This window comes from Poecilia reticulata, linkage group LG11 (assembly GCF_000633615.1).
Source record: "Poecilia reticulata strain Guanapo linkage group LG11, Guppy_female_1.0+MT, whole genome shotgun sequence".
Classification (NCBI taxonomy): domain Eukaryota; kingdom Metazoa; phylum Chordata; class Actinopteri; order Cyprinodontiformes; family Poeciliidae; genus Poecilia; species Poecilia reticulata.
The window spans coordinates 24,911,156-24,933,224 of NC_024341.1; the positions used below are offsets into that span (position 1 = coordinate 24,911,156).

Here is a 22,069-nt window from a genome sequence, read left to right on the forward strand (position 1 = left end):
TGTAAAGCACTTTGAGCTGCCTTGTTGCTGAAATGTGCTCTGCAAATAAGCTTGTTTGATCAAAACAAGCTCATACAAAGTCACTTGGAAGTCAGTTTTCTCTTATTTCAAGTGTACTAAGATATTTACAGCAGAAACCTGACCAAACATACTTGGATTTAGTGTTTTGCGGTGTAATAAATGAACGTTGCGAGTCGGTTGTTGAAATATTAAGCACACAGTGACTTACAGTTTGTTACCCAACTGCATCAATTAGCAGCAGACAAATGGATCGCGAACACAAGAAGGTTTGTCTCCATCCTGCAGCTCATACTTTTAATATGAAAGCAAATATTAAGTGGTCACTCTGGACCTATTTAACAACCGCTTGCTATTTTTGGCCATTGGTGGGTGTTTGATAGAAGCAGGTTAGGTCTTTAAACTGTGTGGGTAGCTGTACAGAAAGGGCCGACAAGCAGAAGCGGTGCATTTTCCTTCCCCCCCCCCTCCTCACCAAGCGATTGACAGTAGTTAGATAGATAATATTCAGACGTTCTGGCTGGGAAAGTGGGACCAGTTAGGGGTCCCAGTCGTCGTCGTGATGCTGCGAGGCTATGATGACTACCACGGTGAGGATGGTGCAGAGCACCAGCGAGGCGATGCCCACGGCCAGGCTGATGAAGGAGAAGTTGCGGGCCTCACGGGACGCTATTTCCGCAGTCACCATGTCCCCTCGGGCTATCGCCATGCGCACCTGAGCAGTGGACAGGAAAAGAGAGGCGAACTGAGCGAAACACGTTGCATAACGAGACGGTGCATGAGTGGGAGCAAGACAGCACCATGTATGGATCGATTTGACTGCAGCGCAGGCTGCATGTGCAGGAAGAGGCCGCTGCATGCAACACAAACACAAAACACACGGCAGCGACAGACCCAGCTCCACGGGAATTTTGCAAGCACGTATTTAGTAGTAAATAGGTATTTAATTTAATATAAATACATAAACAAACGTATAACTTTCAAATAAAACATCCATTTTGCTTATTAATACAAAAACTAATTATGTCAACAGTGGCATGTACAAAATGTTGAGTAATTATGCTCAGATTTTTTAAATATTATCTTATATATTGCAAAAATCTAATGTTTCCAATCTCTGAAGTCTATTTCTACCTAAACCTCAAAATCAGCATCTGGCTATTTTTGTTTATTTTAGCTGTAAAAAAAATACAGAAAATGTTCAAGGAGGGAATGGTTTCACCCATGTTTTCAGAAATCAAGGAAGTTTCAATGTGTACCAGTTATTCATAATTCACTCTGTGATGACACAGTGTAATAATGTAATAATGAAGAAAAACTGAATTTCATTTTATGATTTTAATGAAAACAAAATATTGCAGATGTATATGAACAAAGCACTTTGTATTTTAAATGCAAAACTATTAGTAGTAGTGTTAGTAGAAGGAATAATGTCACTATTACTATTACTAAAAGTAAAACGCACAGTGCAGTAAAACTTTTTTCTCCCCCAAAAGTTACTCAACTACCCACCTCTAGATAGCAAAAATTAGTAGCCTGTTCTTGTTAACTATCTTAATTGTCATGGATTAGCTAGCTAACAGCTTATTACTTTACTTACTCGGTTTGTTTAGAGAAAACTGTGCAAAGGTTATTTGCCTTACTGGTTTTCTGTCATGATTTTAATTTCTAACACACCAGGGTTCAGATCTGCACAGCAAAATGTCTCGGTTGCTAACCCGCCGGAGCTAGCACCGTAACCGCTCATGTTGCGTTTAAAGACGGCTCGGAAAAACACGTTACGACACGTTAACAACGGATTAAACAGCTGTAACGGCTGAAGAAAAAAAATGCGGGGAACAGATACGGGAAGTGCAGGAGCAAATCGAGATAATAAAAAAATAGAAGGCTGACCACTCGGAGGTAAAAGATAAATAAATTAAACAGGTCAGGTGCGGGCACGGCTGACTGTGTGCCCGCCCATGCCGCCGGGGCCGAGCAGCGGCCACACATACTGTACCGCTCGGACCGGCGCCTCCACGGCCTGTCAGCTCCGCTCAGCTCACAGGCAGCTGAGCGGGCCCGGAGGACGAAATCCATTCTGTCCCGTTGCACTGACAGTGGTGCGGTTACGTAACGTGGCATGTTGAGTGCATGTTGGTCAGCCCGGTTTACCGTCACACAGATGGAACAACAGGACTCGTTAAGTGTGAGGAGAGCCACCGCAAGGAGCTGTGATCCCCGCGTCCTGCATGGAAAAACTCCGGCACAGCTCTAACTGAAACAGCTTCCCACCTTCTGCTGCTCCAAACACTTCATGCACTTTGTTTTGCAGGATGGTTTTATAGCAGAGGTGTCAAACTTCATTTTTGTTTTGGGCCAAWTTAAGATCATAAATGCTCTTTGTGGTTGTGCCAGAATGTGTTGATAAAACCCGTTAAAAACATTAATAAATTCTTAAAATGAGATCATGTTGAACATCTTTCCAGTCCCTCCAGAATTTCGCAATTGTTTTTGTAATTTTTTGTTTTTTATTTTTTTGCAATAAAAATCACTTTGGGGTGCTGTTTGTTGTACTAATTTGTAAATATTAGTGATATTAACGCTTATTTATGCCTTTTTATTACTCAGCGTACAGACCACGCTGAGGTCTGTACGCTGAGCTAGCTGCTGAGGTCGTGCCAAGATGGCGTCCACTATTAATGCACGTTAAGGTATATTTGGTGTTTGAACTGCTAAAACTGGCAGCTGAAAGCCTTTATAGAAGGAGCCTCAAGTATTTGCAGAGTTTTGCTGCTTGTGGTTTGCTATGTTCCAGCTTCTGGTACAACTTTGGGTCAAACATTTGTACCTGTTTTTAATCGTACTGTAGTAAAGTATGTGATTGTCAGCTCCAATGTGTTTTCAGTGGTTCTGACATCAGTTAAGGCTGAGGCAGCTGTTTAGTACACAAAGTCAGAGATGTGTTAAATTATCCAAAGTGTCTTTATCCGCTATTAGCAGTTCTTATTACTCTGACATAAAGGTACAATAATAAAATTATTTTTACCTTCACTGCCTTGATGATGGCGATGATGCCTGTGGGCCAGAAGCAGCACACGGTGGTCAACACGGCGATGGGCAGGTAGTCGTGGGGCGGCCGGCGGTCCATCAGGGTGATGCTGGGGGGCATCTGCATGGGGTGGATCTGGCCTGGGGGGATCCCCGGGTGGCTTCCTGCTGCTGGCATGTAGGGCTGACCCTGAGCGGACCCGAACATGGAGCGGTTAGATGATTCAAACTGAAGCTTAAAGCAGCGATGGCACTCTTTTCCCATTGTAGAATTCAAGCACTTTTCAAGGATTTTCCAGGTAAGTTTCCAAACTTTTCAAATTAAATTACAAATTCTAATTCAAATCAACTTTATTGATGTTTCTATCTTGAATTTATTCTGAAATATTTATCTTTTATCTTTAAAATGGACTAAAAATAAAACTGAATGAAAACTTTGGAAATCAGACGAACTTTGATGTTAAATGTTTAGGAACCAATTTTGTTTACTTGTTTTACTAATCCGTGAACTTTTTACCTTTAAATATAAAACGATACTACCAAAAATATTGATGATGATAAAAAATAAAACTTATAAAAGGATTTTCAATTAAGATTCACCCAAAACGTCAAATATTTCTAGTTAGAATAAGCAAAGGTTGACTTAAAAATCAAGATTTTAACCTAAAAATAAATAAACGCAGCATGAAACTGCCTCAATGTGGCAACACTAATCCTGAAGTTTATAGATAAAAACAAAACAAAAGTTAGAAAAAATAAATCTGTGAGCGTTTCGGAGTCGGTCTGTGACTCACCGACGCCATGGGATAGACGGGAACGTAAGCGGTGCATGGCTGCAGCTGCAGCGGGTAGCCCGGGTGGATGTACCCCACGGGCGGGTGCTGCATGGCGCTTCCGGGGCCCTGGGTCTGCACCGTGTAGCCCTGCGCGGCGCCCGGACCCCCGAAGTGGAACGTCGTTTCTTGGAGGTATCCGTCGGAGCCGGGAGGCGGCGGCGGAGCGGGGTAACCGGGCTGGGCGCCCGGCACGGCGGCCATGTTGGGATGCTGCTGCATGTTGGAATCCGGGGGCCCAGGGAGGTACGGGGGTGGCTGCATGGTCTGACGGCCGGAGTCGTCGAGTCCTGAGAGGAGGAGAGCGACGGTTAACAGACACGATGTGAGCGCAGCTCGTCTAAATGTCATATGGAGCTAAATTGGTGCCACAAAGTTTGTATAAAAATTTTCGTTTTGAAATTGGAAATAAATGTTTGAAACAGAAACGTAAACTCTTAAAACTGAAAAATTATTTTGAAACTGAACAAAGATTTGAAACTAAAAATAATTTTAAATTTGGGGGGGAGGACCTGAAACGAGGAAACCGGAGTACCCGGAGAAAACCCACGCATGCACAGGGAGAACATGCAAACTCCATGCAACCCAGAACCTTCTTGCTGCAAGGCAACAACTCTACCAACAGCGCCACTGTGCAGCCCTGTTTTTCAGACTTTTTTTTTAGTATCAAATTTCAAGTTAAAATTTTTTTTTCCCCCAAAGGAGGGAATCAAAGTACATGGGAGAAATCCAATACAGAGCAGTGAAGGGAGATGAGAATCAAGCAGAATTGTACAGGAAGGCCATATATTCTCCAACCTGCTCCATCTCTGCATTAATGATGACAGCAGTCGACATTTTCACGCCTCAGGATGAAGACGATGAAACAAATACCCTTTTCATCTCTGTTTATCATCAGTCAGACATGTGGCATTTCATCGTGGAGAATCTCGTCTGCTTTCTCCCACCTGTGAGTTCTCTCCGTTTTTGTCAGAAAATGACTGATGGAGTGTCGTGTTTTCACAGCATAAAGGGGAGCTGAGATAATACTGCCTGACAGGGACATGGAGGAGGGAAGTGAGGGGGGAAACAGGTGCATGCTGGATGTTGAACCGAGCAGCTGCACTGCAAAAGCACAGAATCTTAACAAGTATTTTAGTCTAGTTTCTAGTGCAAATATCTTAGTACATATGAAATAAGACAAAACTAACTTCCAAGTAACTTTTCAGCAAGATATAGGAGCGTCGTTAATAATTCCTTAATGTTGATTTTTTTTAAAGTACTAGATCCACTAATAAGACATTTTTTCAATATTACTTAAAACAAGCTCATATSTTTAAAGTAACACTTCAGCAAATTAAGGGCTTGTTTTAAGTCAATAATTCCTTAATATATTGATGAAAAAGTATCAGTTCCACTGACAGATTATTTCACTTATGAGAAAAATGTTTTAAGTAAAATAATCTGCCAGTGGAACTAATACTTTTACATCAATATTAAGTAATTATTGTCTTAAAACAATCCTGAAAAAGTTACTTGTAAGTTAGTTCTGTATTATTTCAATTGTAATAAGATATTTGCACTAGAAACTAGACCGAAACGCTTGATAAGATTGTGTTTTTGCAGTGTAGGAGCTTGTTTTCAGTCATTCATTCCTGAATATTAAATTTAAAAAGGTACTTGATCCATTAGCAGATTATTTCACTTACAGCAAAAAAAATTTCCCATATTATAAATGAATATAATCCGACAGGAACTAATACATTTTCGTCAATACTAAGAAATTATTGGCTTAAAACAAGCTCTTATATTTTTGAAAAGTTACTTTTTAGTTGGTTTTGTCTTACTTCAAGTGTAATAAGACATTTGCAAAAGAAACTAGACCAAAAATACTTTCTAAGACTTTGTGTGTTTTTGCAGTGACGACTCGCTTTATGTAGAGTTTCCTTAACGCCCATCACAAGAAGGAAGTGGACCAGAAACACAGAGAGACACCCAGCGAAGGTTACAGACGGGAAAAGAAGTTTATTTGCAAAAGCAACCAAGAGGCATTTTTATTCCCATGCTTACAGGACCGACAGGCAACAAGAGGCAAAACATTTCTCACAAGACATCAGCGTTCACGTGGAATAATCCACAAAACATAAGMTTTGCAACAAATGGATTAAACACTGCTGCTGATGTTTGTTTCCTCGCTTATTCCAAAAAACAACCTACATACAACCAATATTCTGATATCTAACAATAGCAATTWCCATTRAACAATTACAAGAAAGTCAGCCTGCTTACAACCAAAGCATTAAGATATTATGCTACATGTTCGGCAGAGTTTTCAATGGGGGAAAAATAAGACAAAACTAACTTCCAAGTAACTTTCAGTAAGAATTATSAGCTTGTTTTAAGTCAATAATAACTTAATATTGATATTAAAAAGGGTAATAGTTCCACTRGCAGATTATTTCACTTATAACAAGAWATTTTTCCCATGTTAAAAGTTMAAWAATCCASCAGTGGAAMAAGCACTTTTTGCGGAGTAGGAAGCTTGATTTTGCTTGGTAATATGTTGATTKAATGATTGCTTAAAATAAAATGGCAAATAGAACAATACACCATAACATATTGATCTATTTGTGACAAATTATACTTACAMTGAGTTTGATCAATTTGAGAGAACTGTCTGGCTCACCGCGTTCAATCTGAGAGTTGCAGCTGATTTTTTCAAAATTTAAGCTTTTTAAATTTGACTAAATGTTTCCTCTAGGAACATTTTTAGAAAATCTAAATTTTGTCCAAAGTCAATTAAGCAGTGCAGAGTTAAAGCTGCTGCTTTTGTAGTTATCACTACAAACGTACCAATAATCTAATCTGACTGAGTTTGAGACGGAGAGAGACAAACCAAATAKTTCACACTGCAAAAACACAAAATCTTACAAAGTAGAAGTTTCTAGTGCAAATGTCAGTACACTTGAAACAAGACAAAAATAACTGACAAGTAATTTTTCAGGAGCTTGTTCAATAATTTCCTAATATTGATTAAAATATATAGTTCCACTGGCAGATTATTTCACTTATAAGTGAAATAATCTGCCAGTGGAACTATACATTCGACTGGCAGATTGGAATGTATWGTGAATAATCTGCCACTTTCTGGAACCAGTAGCGTTTCTCCAGATCTTGCTGTGACACTAGTGCTTTAATCCCAGAAACGTTCTTGTAATGATAGAAGTCAGACTTTGTAACCGTCTTCATGTGTCTTTGAAGGTTCATCACTACACCTGGTCACTTTAGTTTCTAGCTGTAATAGATTGTTGTTATTAAATTAATGTCTATAAACTGTTTCAGTGAAGTAAATCATGTGACATGGGACCAAAATGTTTCCCATATTATAAGTGAAATAATCCTTTTTTTAAAATTAAGGAATTGTTGACTTAAAACAAGCAAGTAAMAAGTAAAAGTAACAAGTTAAAAGTAACTTGTAAGTTCATTTTGTCTTATTTCAAATGCCAGGATATTTATACTAGAAGCTAGATAAAATGAATAAATATACAAAGCTTGCTGGGATATTAGTTTTTTTAATCCTGGAACTGATAGAAGACCGACTTTGTAACTGTCTTTATGTGTATTTGGATATTCAGGACCTGACCACTAGTTTCTAGCTGTAATAGAAAGTAGTTTTTTTTTCTTTTTTAATCTCTAAAATGTGTTTTAGTGATGTAATTCACGTGATGTAGGAATAGCCGATGAGCAGAACTTTTAAACATCAACGTTAAGGAATTACTGACCTCAAACAGCCCATATATCTTATTAAAAAATAACTCGTAAGTTAGTTTYGTCTTATTTCAAACACTAATATATTTACACTAGAAACTAGACCAAAAATAGACTAGATAAACATGTAAAACTTGCTGGGATATTAATCCATAAAGCCTAGAAATTAAAGAAGACCAACTTTGCAACTGTCTTTATGTGTCTTTGGATGTTCAGAACCTGATCACTAGTTTCTAGCTGTAATAGAAAGTCGTTTTTAAAAATTAATTTCKGAAACTGTTTTGATATAAATCGTATGATGCAGAACCAATGTAATAGACCGTTTTGTTTCTTTATTGCTGCTGCTCGTCCTTTGTTTCCCTCCTCTATCAGCTCCAGTTTTCAGTCCAGTTCATTCTGGATGCCAAGCTCCGTCTCCGCTCCCAATATTAGATGTAACTATGGCTGCAGACCCACAGCTATTACTGTCATTATTTATTTATTTATTTATTATTGATTAATTAGCGGAGGCACGAGCAAGTAAAGGCACGCGCATGCAGAGGACACCCACATCAAACAGTCTGGGGAGACGTACGTAAGCTTGTGCGTAATGATGGAMATGAGAGATTAAAACTGAGGTTTTATGGATTTTAACGCCGCATTCTGGGTGGTTCGTGATGAAATACGGGTGGAATCGTGTCGCCGGGGTGGAAGTGACCCGAAACTACCCTGACGGGGGCACTTTTAACAGTGATAATTAGAGGCCCTGCGGTGATTTTCTCCCCCTCATGCTGCACCCACACAGCGGCGCATCCTCCCGCTGAAGCAAGCAGCTCGGGATGGAGCAAAATGTGAACCAATCTGACAAAAAAAGAGAGAAAATGCGTCTCAGTCTTACCGTGTTTTTCAGACGACATGCCTCCCGGTTTTCTGTACGTCTCCTTTAGTCGGATGTTTCACTCCAGCTGCTGGTGAATATTAAAAATAAGAAAAAAAAGAAGAAAAAAAACCCCTCCTTTCGATGATTTTATTTCTCCAAATGCGTTAAACCCATCTTCAGGATGTCTTCATCTTAAAAACACGCTCGGTTTGAAATAAACTCGAGGYGTTTTTTATTTCTAACGGGGTTTTAATCCTCGGTGTCGCTCCGCTGCTCCGCTCCGTGCGGCTGCTGCTCSGATAAGGTTTCTTCACCAACACGTCGCTGTATATTGAATTAATGAAACACAAAACTACCCTCGTCTTAAAGCGACAGCCCGGAATGTGRGCTGGAAGAGAGCCGGCCCAAAGCAGAAGCGAACTGAGCGGCAAAGAGCTTTACAACAATGGAGAAAATAAAATATWAAATATTTGCTTTGGCAGAAACAGAAATCCAGATCTGCACCATTAAATATAAAAAAATATCCACTGAAAACATTTTTTTTAGTTATAGCTGAATTTAAGTAAATTAAGAGTAATTAATTTTAATAAAAAAACAATCTGTTATGACATATTTGGCAAATCTGATCATCAAAACTAATCCTTTACTATAGGCTCAAAATGTGTCTAGAGAAGTCAGTAGCTGAGTTTCCATTACAAATAAATGTTTGTCTATATTCCGATAATGTAACAAAAAGAAAAAGTCAAAGTTGCAGTGTTTCCATTAAACAAGAAACGCTACAAAGTTTGTTCATAAGTCATTAAAAACATCCTCCTACCACTTCCTGTTGTCTTCTTCGTGGTTTGCTCCAGTAGCAACATCCTGTTGTTGATCATGTGACTCATGTGATGAGAAAATAGTTTCCAATGCACTTTTGTGAAATAAATTTTGATATGGCCAAAAAAAACCCTCTAATTAAAGCGACAAAACTTTATSAAAAAATGTCAAAATTTGTTYCTGTTAGGCCAATTTATTTTCAAAATGTGAAATCGCACCAATTGTATGGTCAATGGAAACGCAAGTATTAATAAACACAAAAAAGAGGTAAAGCAACAATAGGAAGTGACTGATTGTTCATTCTATTGACCAGAATATAAAATTTAAATTAAAAACCCTTTTAATTGGCAATACAGAATACTCAATTTTTCTTCAAATCAGCATTTTAATTGGCTACAAGTAATAAAATTTAAAAGTAGCTAAAATAACTACGTAATGTAATTTGTTGTAAATGCTATGCTGCGCATGGTTCTATTCATTTTGTTTTTTACCATAAACCAGGGGACTAAATTTGAAAATTAGCCCTTGTGGCTAAAGTTGCCATATTTACACGGTTGTTTTAATGCACTTATGTTGGTTAATATGTCCCATCACTGATGAAATACATTGAAATAGAATAAAATATAAAACATGAACATTAGCTACAAGAGTTGTAGAATTAACAGGAAGTGGGGCCCAAAATCCAATTGTGCCTCAGGCCCTGTATAATCTTTCACCAGCCCTGCTGAAACAATCCTTATTAGGATCTTTTTATTTATTTATTGATAAATATGATTAATTTATCTTCTCAGAACCTCAGTTTTCTCCCTAAATAATCTTAACACTTTTTTTTTTTTTTTTTTAAAGAAATCATGTAAGCATTTTGGGAACAGATTTTAATTCTGTACAATAATTTACAACCCAAACTCCACGTCCTTTTCCTCAAGTATTTGGTCTGTTAGTTAAAATCTCTCCCAGATTTCCATGTAAACATCAGCTGGCTTCCACTTTCTTTAGGCACAAACATCCCCCCTCCTTGTCTGTCCAGTTTCTACATGATTGGCTCGTTCTTCCTTCAGGTTCGTTTTCTCAGTGGGTGTAGAGGGAGGCGGTGAAGACGATGTCCCTGCGGACGGCCAACGAGGCTTTCTCCATCTTGCTGCCCAGGACGGAGTCTCCCACGATGCGGGCGGCCTGCCGCACCTCCTTCAGCACCTCGTCCAGGCGCTGGATGCAGCGGACCACCGTGCCCTCCTGCACGTCTGTGAGCAGCGCGATCTCAGCGAACGGCTGCAGCAGGACAGGAGAYCAGTTAGTGGAGCAACTGATCAATAAATCAATGGGTGGATTAATGTAACGGAGCATACAGGTGCGATAACTAAATATGATTCAAAAACACTTTATTTATAGGCCAGCTCGAGTTAATGCGACATCATTAGGTAGGGCTGAAAAATAACATTCAGATTCTATTTTTATTCTAATCGATTTTATTTTTGATTCCTTTTCTATGACCACGATGGCCACGCTAAGAAAAAATAAATTACAAYAGTCAATATTAAAAAAATAAAGTAAAAAGTAATAAAATCATGAGAATAAAGTCATAATAATATTACAAGAAAAATCTATAAAAATATGAGAATAAATATAAGTATATTACAAATTTACTCTTGTAATACKTTGACTTTATTTTCATATTTTTATGCCTTTATTCTCGTAACACCCCAAGGACATTTTCTTAACGAGTTGAAGTTTAAGGTGAACTGAATCCATTTGATTCAGTTCAACTGGGGACCAAAATTGCAACATTTGTTACATTTTCAGCTGCTGCGGTTCTTTTTGAAGTTGCACTGTGTCAAACAAACCATTTGACAACCTGTTCCCCTCCTCGCCTGTGGTGGCGCTGCATTAAGAACCACTGAAGGAAACAACACAGAAACCTCTGAAGAACAAATGAGCTCAACTTCCTCCTCATGAAATGTAAGCAACGATGGAGTGGCGTCAGATTTTTGTACGACTTTTCTTTTGTCTTTTGCAAAAGACCACGAGCCATTTTGTCCTGTAACGCTAGATTATGGTGTTTGCTTGGTTGTATTTACCCAGAATGCCCTGCTTTTGGAGTGGCCTCTGGTCTGATTCACAAATCCGTTTGAATTACGTCAGAGTTCAATTCAACAGCTGAGACGGAGGTTTTTAGGCGTACAGGAGTTTGCTTTTCAGGATTTGATTGCACATTTACACCTCCATAAACAAATCAAACTCTCTAAAAGTGGCCAGAGTGAACGCTCCTTCAATTACTACAAAACCCCAAGAGATGCATCAGGGTTTACTGGTTTCAAATGAACAACTCTTACAACAGTCGGACGCTGCAGTTTGCAAGAAATGTGGTGTAAAAAGTGAGAACTGGGTCACAACGTGGACATCCTCACCATGCCTCTGGCCCAGCAGTACACCACCTCAGTCAAGCCGAACTTGAACTGGCCCACAAACTCCTCGGCCGTCTGTGCGATCCCACACTCCCGCTGCAGCTGCCCGATCCGCTGGGCCACCGACAGCACGCGCTCGATGCTCTGAAAGGAGAGAAACGGGACAAAGTGGATCAAACCTGTCAGACTCTACAAGCTGCTGCTGGGTGTCAACAGGAGGATCTTTTCCCAGGAAATCTGTTTTTTTTTTCTTCCAGACAGCGACTCAGGTCATCACTAATTTAAGCTCCAGTAAAGCTCTTTCATGTCGAGGCTGCTCCCGACACTCTGAAGCAGAAAGTGATTTAATACGTGACCYGGTGTGAGTCAGGAGACGAGGCCTCGCTGTCCTTTCTGCAGGACGTTATGCATCAGGTCAACACAGCCTTACACAAAATGAGTCACTGCAGCGTCTCTGCAACGCGGCGCTTCATTAACTACTACTTTCCGTGACGCGCAGGGAGCAGAGCCCGTTTCCTCCTCSTCCTYCTCCTCACCTCCTTCAGAGTGCTGGTGATGTGCGGCTCCGTCTGCGTGTTCTGGTTGAAGACCAGGCAGGACAGCAGGGCGGCGCTCTCTTCGGGCGCCAGCGGGCTCAGGACGTTCTCGAACAGCAGCTCGGTCAGCAGCAGCTCGTGGCTGCTGATCTGACAGGCCACTCTGCCTTTCAGCTGCACCGCGCCGCTGCTGTCGATGTACTGCAGCGACTGAAGGACCTGAGGGCCACAGAGCAGGAAGATGAACAAACCTGGTCAGGATCAAGACTGACGAACGACTGCAGGACTGAACCCACTTCCTTAAAATCCTGGAGCAGGTTAGGATAGCTCTAGTAGGCCTGTCACGGTAACAGATTCTGCTAGATGATAAATTGTTACGTCTCTGTTACGCTACAGCTGGTACATCACAACGTAGCCTGACACCAATGCTAAGGCTAATTAGCATAGCCACAGATGACAGCTTTCCTGTAATGGTAAGTTGCTTTTCCACCATTAGTACATTAAGTAGCATGTACACGAGGTTGATTGACAGCGCTAGAACCCTCCTCCTGGCTCTGATTGGTTGTTTTTGACCAGGAGCGGTGCATATTTGAAAACCACAATAGTAGCAATGGGAGGAAGTTGAGATCGATGTTTTGACAAATTATCCGTCTCAAACCATGTGGTCACAACATGGTGACACTTAATAAATATGGATTAAACATGTTTGTGTAGAAGTTACATACTGCAGCTTTAAATCCAAACAGTCAGCTGCTGGCCACGACCTCTGCCYCCCAACTCAACGTTTACACTCACAGGTGAAAATGGCTGCAAACAGATGCACAGTTATACAACCGCACATCTTTGAAAAGTATTAGTAGAGCCTCCTGCACAACCAACAAGAATGCGGCAAGTGGTTTCTGGATGGAAAGTCAACAACAAAGCACCTATCTTTTCCAGCAGCCATTGTACAGCGCATAAAGAGGTAAAACCAGCTGACCAAATGTGCTGGAGCTCTGCTTGGGTTGCYAGGTAACAGGGTTGGGTTGCTAAGTAATGCCAAATGTGACTTAACAAATGGTAGTTTCTGAAACAGAAATKAATTAACTTATTGTTAAAAACAGCTAAGTGTTTTTTTAATGCTTGAGTTGTTTTTAGAAGGAGCTGAAACCCAAACAGAAACATAAAAAAGTGAATTTTGCATAATAGACGCCCTTTTTAAAGCCACATGTTAGAGGAAAGGAAGCTRTGGAAGTATATYTGGTGTAAAAGTAGTTATGCCTTGTAACGGTGTAGTTCAAGTCAAAGAGAAAAATCCTKTAAGAGTTTTGTAAATGTAGTTTTTCTCTCTTTCAATCAGCTCTTCAAAGTTTTAAGTAAAAGTACATAAAACTTGAATCGTACTTTTACAAAAAACTTTCCGCTCTGATCCCAATTTTCTAGTTAAACACAATAAACCATGATCAATTTCACGGTGAGTAATTATTTCCTTCAAACTTCAGTCTTCAACACAATTTGATCGACTGTTAAGGACCAAACAGAAACTCTGTGGAAAGATCCAAACCTTGATCCTCTGGTGGTATTCAGGCAGCAGCATCAGGGACTGGTCCGACACCAGGAACAGAAGCCGGTCCAGCTCCTCCTGAACGCTCATCCTCTCCTTAATACGAGCAAACTGGAACCAAAACAGAGCAACACACGAGATGAACCGTAAAACAGAAACACTGCAGAAACAATCAGRCTTTGAAGCAACATGTTTAACGGTAGAAAATGTTTCCTCTTTCTGTTTTAGGTTTTCACGATTTGGGACGTAGTAAAAGGCGAGATGGTAACGTTCCAAGTTATTTAATTTGAACTTAAACTGATGCTACTTATTAGAGAAAAATGAGGCCGAAATGAAAAATCTGCATCTAGATACATTCCTGTTCCTACAAGAGGATTCAAACAAAGTAAAAATAAGAGTAAAAATATGCTTCAATAATTGATCTGTAGGTGTGAAAGACTGATTGCTATCATTTGTTTCACCTGTTTCATATTCTAATCTTATCTTGATATTAATATTAGTAAAAACAAAAACAAGATCTGTGAAGGTTTGTACACTGCAAAAACTATCTTACCAAGTATTGTTGGTTTGGTTTCTAGTGGAAATATCTTAATACTCTTAAAATGTGACCAAACTGACTTACAAGCAACTTGTTTAGCAAGATATATTAGCTTGTTTTAAGTCAATAATTCCTTAATATTGACTTTAAAAAGTGTTAAACTGACGGATTATTTCACTTATAACAAGATATTTTCCAATGTTAAAAGTGAAATAATCTGCCAGTGAAAGTTGTACTTTTTTATCAATATTAACGATTTTTTAGCTCTTGATAAAAAGTTACTTGTAAGTCAGTTTTGTCTTATTTTAGATGTACAAAGATATTTACACCAGAAAAACAATACTTGGTAGGATTTTGTGTTTTTGCAGTGTGGCTCCTGTGTAAGATAATCTTCTTTTCAGTGCAGAAATTTAGATCAAAACTTGCCGAGTCCATTAGCTCTAGGATCTGAGTTTTTTTCTATTAATAACTTCTCCATTCAGGGTTAAACTGCGGTTTACTTTCATTCCTCATGACTGCACAAACATCTCTCATTAGTCATCCACACTGCATTAATAAGCAGATAAAACCCAGAATATTGACTGAAGACATGAGGGCAGATAAGAGGAGGGTGTGATACGGAGAGTTAGAGCTTTTTATTATGCAGAGTAATGAGAGAGGTGGCTCAAAAGACACACTGTGCGTGTGAGACGGCGTTCAGCCGCGGCTGTAGGTTTAATTATAGAAACGGGTCACATCTCCTTACTGAAGCTGCTTGTTTTGAGAGCTTAGACGCAGATGTTTAAAGCTAGAGTTTGATATTATTATGAAGCTCGAGGAGAAACTGATGGAGAGATGAAAGGAAAACTGGAGCAGGGATAAAAACGAAACAAACAGGGCGTGCTACAAAACAAGGGTCTTAAGTAGAGCTGTGGTGTTAATTAGCTCTTTAAATATTCTGTTCTCATTAATACCGCTTTGTCCTGTATTTGTTGTGCCTCTCAGAAATATAAAGAAGAGGAAGAAGATGATTATTAAACTAGGGATGCAAGCAAACCTGTTGGAATAAGCAATTAATCAATTAAGCGCATAGAAAATTAAAATGAGCTCAATTTCCATTCGGATGATTAATATTTTCTGAAGGGCAATTTTCTTTTCAGACATAATCCATTTTATTCATGGTTTTGGTTTTAAGTGGTTTTTATTTCCGTCATGTTTTATTTTGGATGTTTAAAATATCTTCAAATATAAAAAAACTAAAAATAAAATTCTCTTAAAAACCTGACATTTCTCTTGCAACAATAAACTCAAATTTTTTCATAATATGCCGGATGAAAAAAAACAAAAAAAAAACAAAACATTATTTTGAGTCAGTTGTATTAAATACTGACAGAGGAAACTATTAAAGTCAAACATAAGGATGACCATTGTCGCCCTCTGCTGGATTGTGGCCAAACTACAACACTAAATAAACGACTGGAACTAATTTGGATCTAATTAATCGACAATTAATCCTAAATCTATTAAATGTTTGGATTATTAGTTCGTAAACACAGCGGACTTGACTGCAGAAGGAGCCGGGCGGGCTTAAACGCTCGCTGGTTGCCGTGGTTACCCGAATTGATCGTGCTGTTTTAACGTTACCTAGCATGTTGTCGGCGTACTACAACTGGTTAACACAGCGTAATAAAATAAGTTATGTTACTAAATTGACATTTGTGAGTGAAATGCGTCTTAATGACGCATTAAATGCAGGCGAGTCGATAAATGACGAGAGAAAACGGCCGAAACGTCGGACGTTAACATGCTAGCCATGTCAAAGCAACTAGATCACGGTAAGATCATCAGCTCTCAATGAGTCCCTGCCAGTTGTAAATTATTATTGTAAATAGTTTAAATAGTTAGAATAATATATATTCTCGCCTGTTCTGAAGGTGACATGTGCAGTAGAGCGGCTGCCGACGCAACGTGACGTCGACTGGTAATCCCTCTACACTAAACACGTCCAGAAAAACACACCTGCTCTGCGAAGGTGGGCGAGTGGACGCAGTTGAAGTCCCGCAGGCTGTCCTGCAGCACGCGGAGCCTCATGGAGCCCTCCACCACGTCCACGCTCTTCAGCTGGAGGTCGTTGACCGGGTCCAGGGTGGCCACGCCGCCCGGGTTCGCCTCGGCCAGGCGCAGCAGCTCCTGTGTCGCCGTGGAGATGGCCTGTCCGGGAGGGTCGGCCCTGAATCACCAAGGAGCGTAAATGATTGCCGTTATCGCTATAGTACCACAAAATATTGCGACACAATTCTAAGTCCATGCCGCTCGCCCCTATTGGAAATGTAAAAATGGCCTCAGAAACAGGTTTGGGTCCCAATCCCTTCATTAAAACATGAAAGATGGATGCTGACGGCACCTGAACCGCAGCTGTTGCCTCTTGTTGTAGTTATCGATTATCCTGTCGGGAATCACTTTGAGGGTTTTCACTGTGATGGCGGAGATGTCCTGAAGTTTTAACTTCTGCACCGTGTGGCTGCATGGACCTGACAAAACCAGCAAGACAACGTCAGAAAAACATTATCCTGCATCTGAAAGGCCTGCTTGTTTACATATAAAAAGAAAGCAGTTATGGTCGTCATAACTGCCTCCCTGCTGGAGGGCAAAAAGCTGCTAGCAGACGATGACTAGCATTGGTTTTAGTTGTTAAGTTATCGATATAACGTGTTAGATCTCTAATATGCGCCTGACAGTTAAAATAAAAAGGGACTCATCATCGTCAACACTACGACAACTAGATAGCAAGGCCAATAAAAAGATTTAATTAGGAAAATAAATAGCGAGGAAGAGGGAAATAGCTCAGTTATGCTAGCTTGACTTTGACAACCTCAACATATAGATGTGGTGTGGAATTCAGTGTTTCAGTTCAGTTAAAAATGTTTTAAAAAAGGTGAGATGATCATCAATAGAGCAGGTGTTTAAATTAGCTAATCAACCACCGCAGTGTTAGGTTAGCTAATAGCAGNGTAGCTAATCAACCACCGCAGTGTTAGGTTAGCTAATAGCAGCGGTAGCTAATCAACCACCACAGTGTTAGGTTAGCTAATCAACTACAGCGATCACTTAATAATCGCAAAACAGGCATCCAGCTTTTAATACTGTAACCAACTGAATGTTCTGTTCTTGGTGGGAAATGTTTGAGTGTATTTTGGTGTTGAACCCTGAAACATAAAGTGGCGTCATTATCAGTTGCTATGACAACGAGTCTTTGTAGCGTAGCAGACAGAGCGAGAAAAATGAAGAATACGAGTAGTTTTGAGTTGTTCTTTGATGTTTTTTCTGCGTTATTTTTCCATTTGCTGTGGCGCACTGCACTAAATTAATAATACCTACATCTCCAGGTTTCATTAAGTTCATAAAATGTTTCTACCACGGCAGCGCGGCTATGGATGGGACGTAAAAGAATCATCTTTTTGCCCTCCGGCGTTGTGCACAGGCGCAAATTTTCTGTAAGCAATAACATGCAAGGGGTCCATAGAAAGAGGCGCAATAAAATGTTACTTTGATGTTATGGGTTTGTGCAGCTCTACCTTCAGGTATGAACAGAGCTGTGTTGTACAGGTGCTGGAAAGACGTGCTGTCCTCAGCCTTTCCAGCCACTTCCTCGTTCCCCTTCTCACAGATGATGAGCGTCGTGAAGGTGCGATTCATAGAGTCGCTGGACACCTGTAAAACAAACAAGACGGAGTTATTAATAGAACAAAGAAATTCCACACTTGCTGCTAATAGCGGCTCACCGAGATGGTTTTTTTTTTACTGCTCACAGATGAAAAAAGTATACTTGAATACATGATGATCAAAAGCTTAAGAAATTAGGTTGGATGTTTACAACTGTGAGAAAAAGGGAGAGCGTAATCCCCGAGTCCAGGGTGTGTTTTCTACCTGTAGAATAACTCCCAGCGCGTTAAGATGCTGCTTGTTGTTGACGATGACAACTCGACCGACAGACAGCGCTTTGAGTCCGTTCACAGACTCCATGATGGCTTTCTGAAAACAAGACAGCAGGTAAATATGAAGCCAATTAGGGATGTTCATAATTTACCTAAAAGTAACACAAGTCATTAAAATGCTTAATGAGAAGTTTCCTGTCACGTATTTTAAAACAGAAGATAACTATTAAGAGAGTCAAAAATGTAATTGCTCATGAGAGACTGAGAATATTCTCTGCAAATTTAAAACAAAATAAATCGCCTTAAGCTGGTAAACCCAACAGTGTTTTAGACGGTCCGCTTGAAAATATAAAACAAAATGAACGATTATCAGCTCCACAGTTGTCAGATCTAAACGCAAATGTTCATAGAATGTTACACTAATGAAGCTGTTAACATGACTGATATATCAGTGGAAAAACAAAGTAAATTTGTTGAATACCTTTTTTTCCCGAAATAAAAAAAAGTGTCAGACTTTTAAGAAATTAAGTTATATATATATCCGTCATGCAGTAACGGTCATTTGGGTGCCCCTATGTTTTCTCAAATGGGGGGAAAAAAAAGAAGTAATTTGACGCCTCATAATGACGTTTTACCAACATTAAGCTGCTTCCCAATGGAAGCAGAGCAACAGATGTCAATTTAAATACTGGTTTTATTTTTCCAAAGCGGTTTCCAAAGATTTGGACAAGGTGAATTTATTTATGTTTTTAAAAATAAAGAAAAAAATAACGAAAGGCAAGAATTTCAGTGACTTACTAACATTTAAAACCATTAAAAAAACGAACTAAAAGGCAACAACAAATGGTCAGATAGTTGAATTGTTTAAAGGCATTCAGGAGGCAAAGCAGGCCCCAGGTATGTAGAGAGAAAGATCATCCATCCAATCATGTGGACAGATTTAACAATGTAGAATGCCACAAATTCTTTAAGGGGTTGCCCTGGGCAACCACACTGAATCGCCATGGCAACGTTTACTTTCCGGGTTTAAAACTCCCTCCACGCTCTCACATTTTCCAGGACTGCTGTTCTGTAAACCAGGACGGCGCTCTGCGTTTTTATTTGATTTTCGGTGAGTCCGTTGGACAAAAATCTAAATTTAAGTAATTTAGATTTAAACAAACATTTCTGAGGAAAACTGCAGATGTTAGATTGCCTGTTACTGAGAAAACTTGAGACGGTGAGGGAATTGCAGCTTTCAGGACACTTTTAAAAGCCACACAAGCATCTTTACATCAATACTTTTATTATTACTTATTTGTTTATTATTATCATTAGAGCCTTGCTACAACATTTCTTTCAATTTGTAAGTTTTTAAAACTACAATTGAATGACAAACTCCGTCTATGTCTAAGCAACAATTATAAAACAGAGAGCCCTGATGGATGGTTATGACATCACACCAATGATGTCACACACAGACTGATGATGTCATCCTTTGATGCTGTTGTCTGTGAGTCATCAGAATTCTCTCCAGTTGGATTTTGGCCCTGAAGCTGTCCGACCTACATTTTGTTTAGCTCTGACATTTTTGGATTCACCTGCGAGAAAAATCTCAAAATGTATAAAGCCGAGAAGGAGAAAGACACAGTTCCTGTGTTTGATGCTGAAAAAGTCCGCAGGAAGAACAGGAGGGCGTTGCAGAAGCTCCTGAAAATCAACGCAGAACTCGAGAACGCCAAGCTGCGCAGAAGCCGTTATCAAAGCCGGAAACAACTGGAGAGAGACGAGAGGGAGTTTTTCAAAGAATGCGAAAGACGGCTCTTTAAGCTGAATTTGGAGTCTGACATCTGGATTGATGAGAGAGAAAAAGTGGACGGCCTATGCAAAAGGAGAGATCTGCTTTTTGACGTGATGAAAAACATGAACGAACAACTACTTGAGGCACCTGTGATGAAATCTTTGAAAATGGCGGCGCAGCAGCAGCAGGAACGGCTGACATTTCTTAACAGAGAGTTGAGAAGAAATGTTGCTGTCTTGTCACGGCAACTTGTACATCAGACTAAACTATTTGATGAGTTCACAGAGAAGGAAAGGGAAAGCACGGAGATGATGGCCTTTCAAGACAGCTACTTTAGAGAGATAAGGCAGAAATTAAAAATCTACGACTTGGTCACTGTGAAGCAGAAAGTAGCGGCGGAACAGGAAGAATTGAAGGTAGCAGTCGAAAAGAACGAGAAACTAGTGGAAATGATCAAAATGTTGAGACATCAAGCGACCAATGTGCCCATGTTGAAATACCAGTTTCTGTGCGCAGTAGATGAGAAACGAAGGCTCACAGCCCTCAACACAGAGTTAGAAACGGTGGTTGTGGTCTTAACAGACAGACTTTCAGACCAACTTTCCTGGGAGGTCATTTACAAAGACATGGAGAAGAAGATCAAAGATCTGGAGCAGGCCGAGGAAGAGCAGCTAAAGAAGATTGATGAGTTGAAGGCAAAAGTAAAACTCGGGACCAAACGAAAGATTTCCAAGTTTAAATTGGAATCAAATAAAGACGAGAAGATGAACAAACGCTTGAATTATTTCAAGAATAAAATCAATTTTTTCCTGAAGGAATATAAGGCCTTCCAACCAGAAATTGAGAAATTTCTGGGGGACCTTAAACCTTATAATCCACTGAGGTCGGACATTTCTTCAGCGGAGAGTTCGAATGCAATCAGGAAACCAGAAAAATTTTCAGATGAGTCTTCAAGCGATACAGATTATGAGCACATGACTGAAGAGTCGACAGATTCCAACCAGAAATATCCACTACCCCTAGGAAGACTAACGCCTGATTCAAGACTATTTGGAGATAATTCAGACGATGAGTCAACAGATTCCTCCCGAAGAAGACGCAGTTCGTGCCCCACAGCTGAGGAGACGTCCACAGAGGATTCAACAGATTGCCACGAAGACGAAAGCGACAATCAATTGAAGGGGAGGTCTGGGTCCAAAGTCAGATGTTCAAAAGCTAGAACAGAGACTGAAGACTCGGACAATGACAGCAAATATAAAGCAAAAGCAAATTCTCGACGGACAAAAGACAGAGTAAAAGGCAGAAACCACACAAAGGAGGGATGGTGGAAGTACTTTTACTGAAGGGAGAGAAGGAATAGAGAGAGGAACGGATGGAAGGAGGGACTTTTTGACTTAGGTTCTCTACGGGTGCTCCGGTCTGACATGACCATACAAAAACATTCATGATAGATACATCGGTCTGTCATTGATGGGCGGACAGAGAGATGGACAGAGATGGGGGGATGGATAGAGATGGGGGGATGGACAGAGGGATGGACAGAGAGATGGGGGGATGGATAGAGAGATGGGAGGATGGCCAGAGGGACGGGGGGGATGGACAGACATATTTTCTAACTTTGGTTCTCGCCGGGAGCTCCGGTTTAAAAATACCATAGAAAAACATCTATATATATGAGCCATATGTTTATTTTATATATATATATAAATATTTTTATATTATTTTTATAAATGTATAAAAATTTATAGCCATATTTATTTTATATAGACAGATGTCTGTATGTATACTATACATGTATTATATGGTATACTTATATATAAATAAATGTTGTATGTGCATAAAAAATATATTGCCATATGTTTATTTTATATGAACATATATATGTTTATATTAAATGTAAATATATATCTGTATTATTGTATACCAAATGTGTATGTATACTATATATATAGTATACATATATATGTGTAGCATATATACACTGCTCAAAAAAATAAAGGGAACACTCAAATAACACATCCTAGATCTGAATGAATGAAATATTCTCATTGAA

The 22,069-nt window shown here is 39.6% G+C and overlaps 2 protein-coding genes across 2 annotated transcripts in view; both read right to left on the reverse strand.

Annotated features, from left to right (window-relative positions):
* On the reverse strand, window positions 1-8,846 carry prrt1 (proline-rich transmembrane protein 1). The gene is made up of 4 exons (XM_008422765.2): window positions 8,506-8,846; window positions 3,843-4,171; window positions 3,047-3,238; window positions 1-733 (listed from the first exon to the last, which is right to left on the reverse strand). The coding sequence occupies exons 1-4, from the start codon at window positions 8,522-8,524 to the stop codon at window positions 557-559; spliced, it is 717 nt and encodes a 238-aa protein (XP_008420987.1). The 5' UTR covers window positions 8,525-8,846; the 3' UTR covers window positions 1-556.
* Window positions 8,847-9,625: 779 nt separating this feature from the next.
* The window catches only part of skic2 (SKI2 subunit of superkiller complex), a 28,013-nt gene continuing 15,569 nt past the window's right edge, over window positions 9,626-22,069 (reverse strand). The window contains exons 22-29 of the mRNA XM_008422762.1: window positions 18,229-18,333; window positions 17,877-18,012; window positions 16,706-16,832; window positions 16,321-16,531; window positions 13,785-13,895; window positions 12,242-12,460; window positions 11,709-11,849; window positions 9,626-10,572 (exon numbers count right to left, since the gene is read on the reverse strand). Of these exons, the coding sequence (XP_008420984.1) occupies window positions 10,372-10,572; window positions 11,709-11,849; window positions 12,242-12,460; window positions 13,785-13,895; window positions 16,321-16,531; window positions 16,706-16,832; window positions 17,877-18,012; window positions 18,229-18,333 (1,251 nt within the window). The 3' untranslated portion in view covers window positions 9,626-10,371. The remainder of the gene's footprint in view (window positions 10,573-11,708; window positions 11,850-12,241; window positions 12,461-13,784; window positions 13,896-16,320; window positions 16,532-16,705; window positions 16,833-17,876; window positions 18,013-18,228; window positions 18,334-22,069) is intronic.

Excerpts from the sequence above, each read along its gene's own strand:
- prrt1 (XM_008422765.2), bottom strand. Across the intron at positions 3,239-3,842 it reads CCGTCTATCCCATGGCGTCG|GGTCAGCCCTACATGCCAGC; the intron begins GTGAGTCACAGA and ends GGGTCCGCTCAG. Across the intron at positions 734-3,046 it reads CCATCATCAAGGCAGTGAAG|GTGCGCATGGCGATAGCCCG; the intron begins GTAAAAATAATT and ends TCCACTGCTCAG.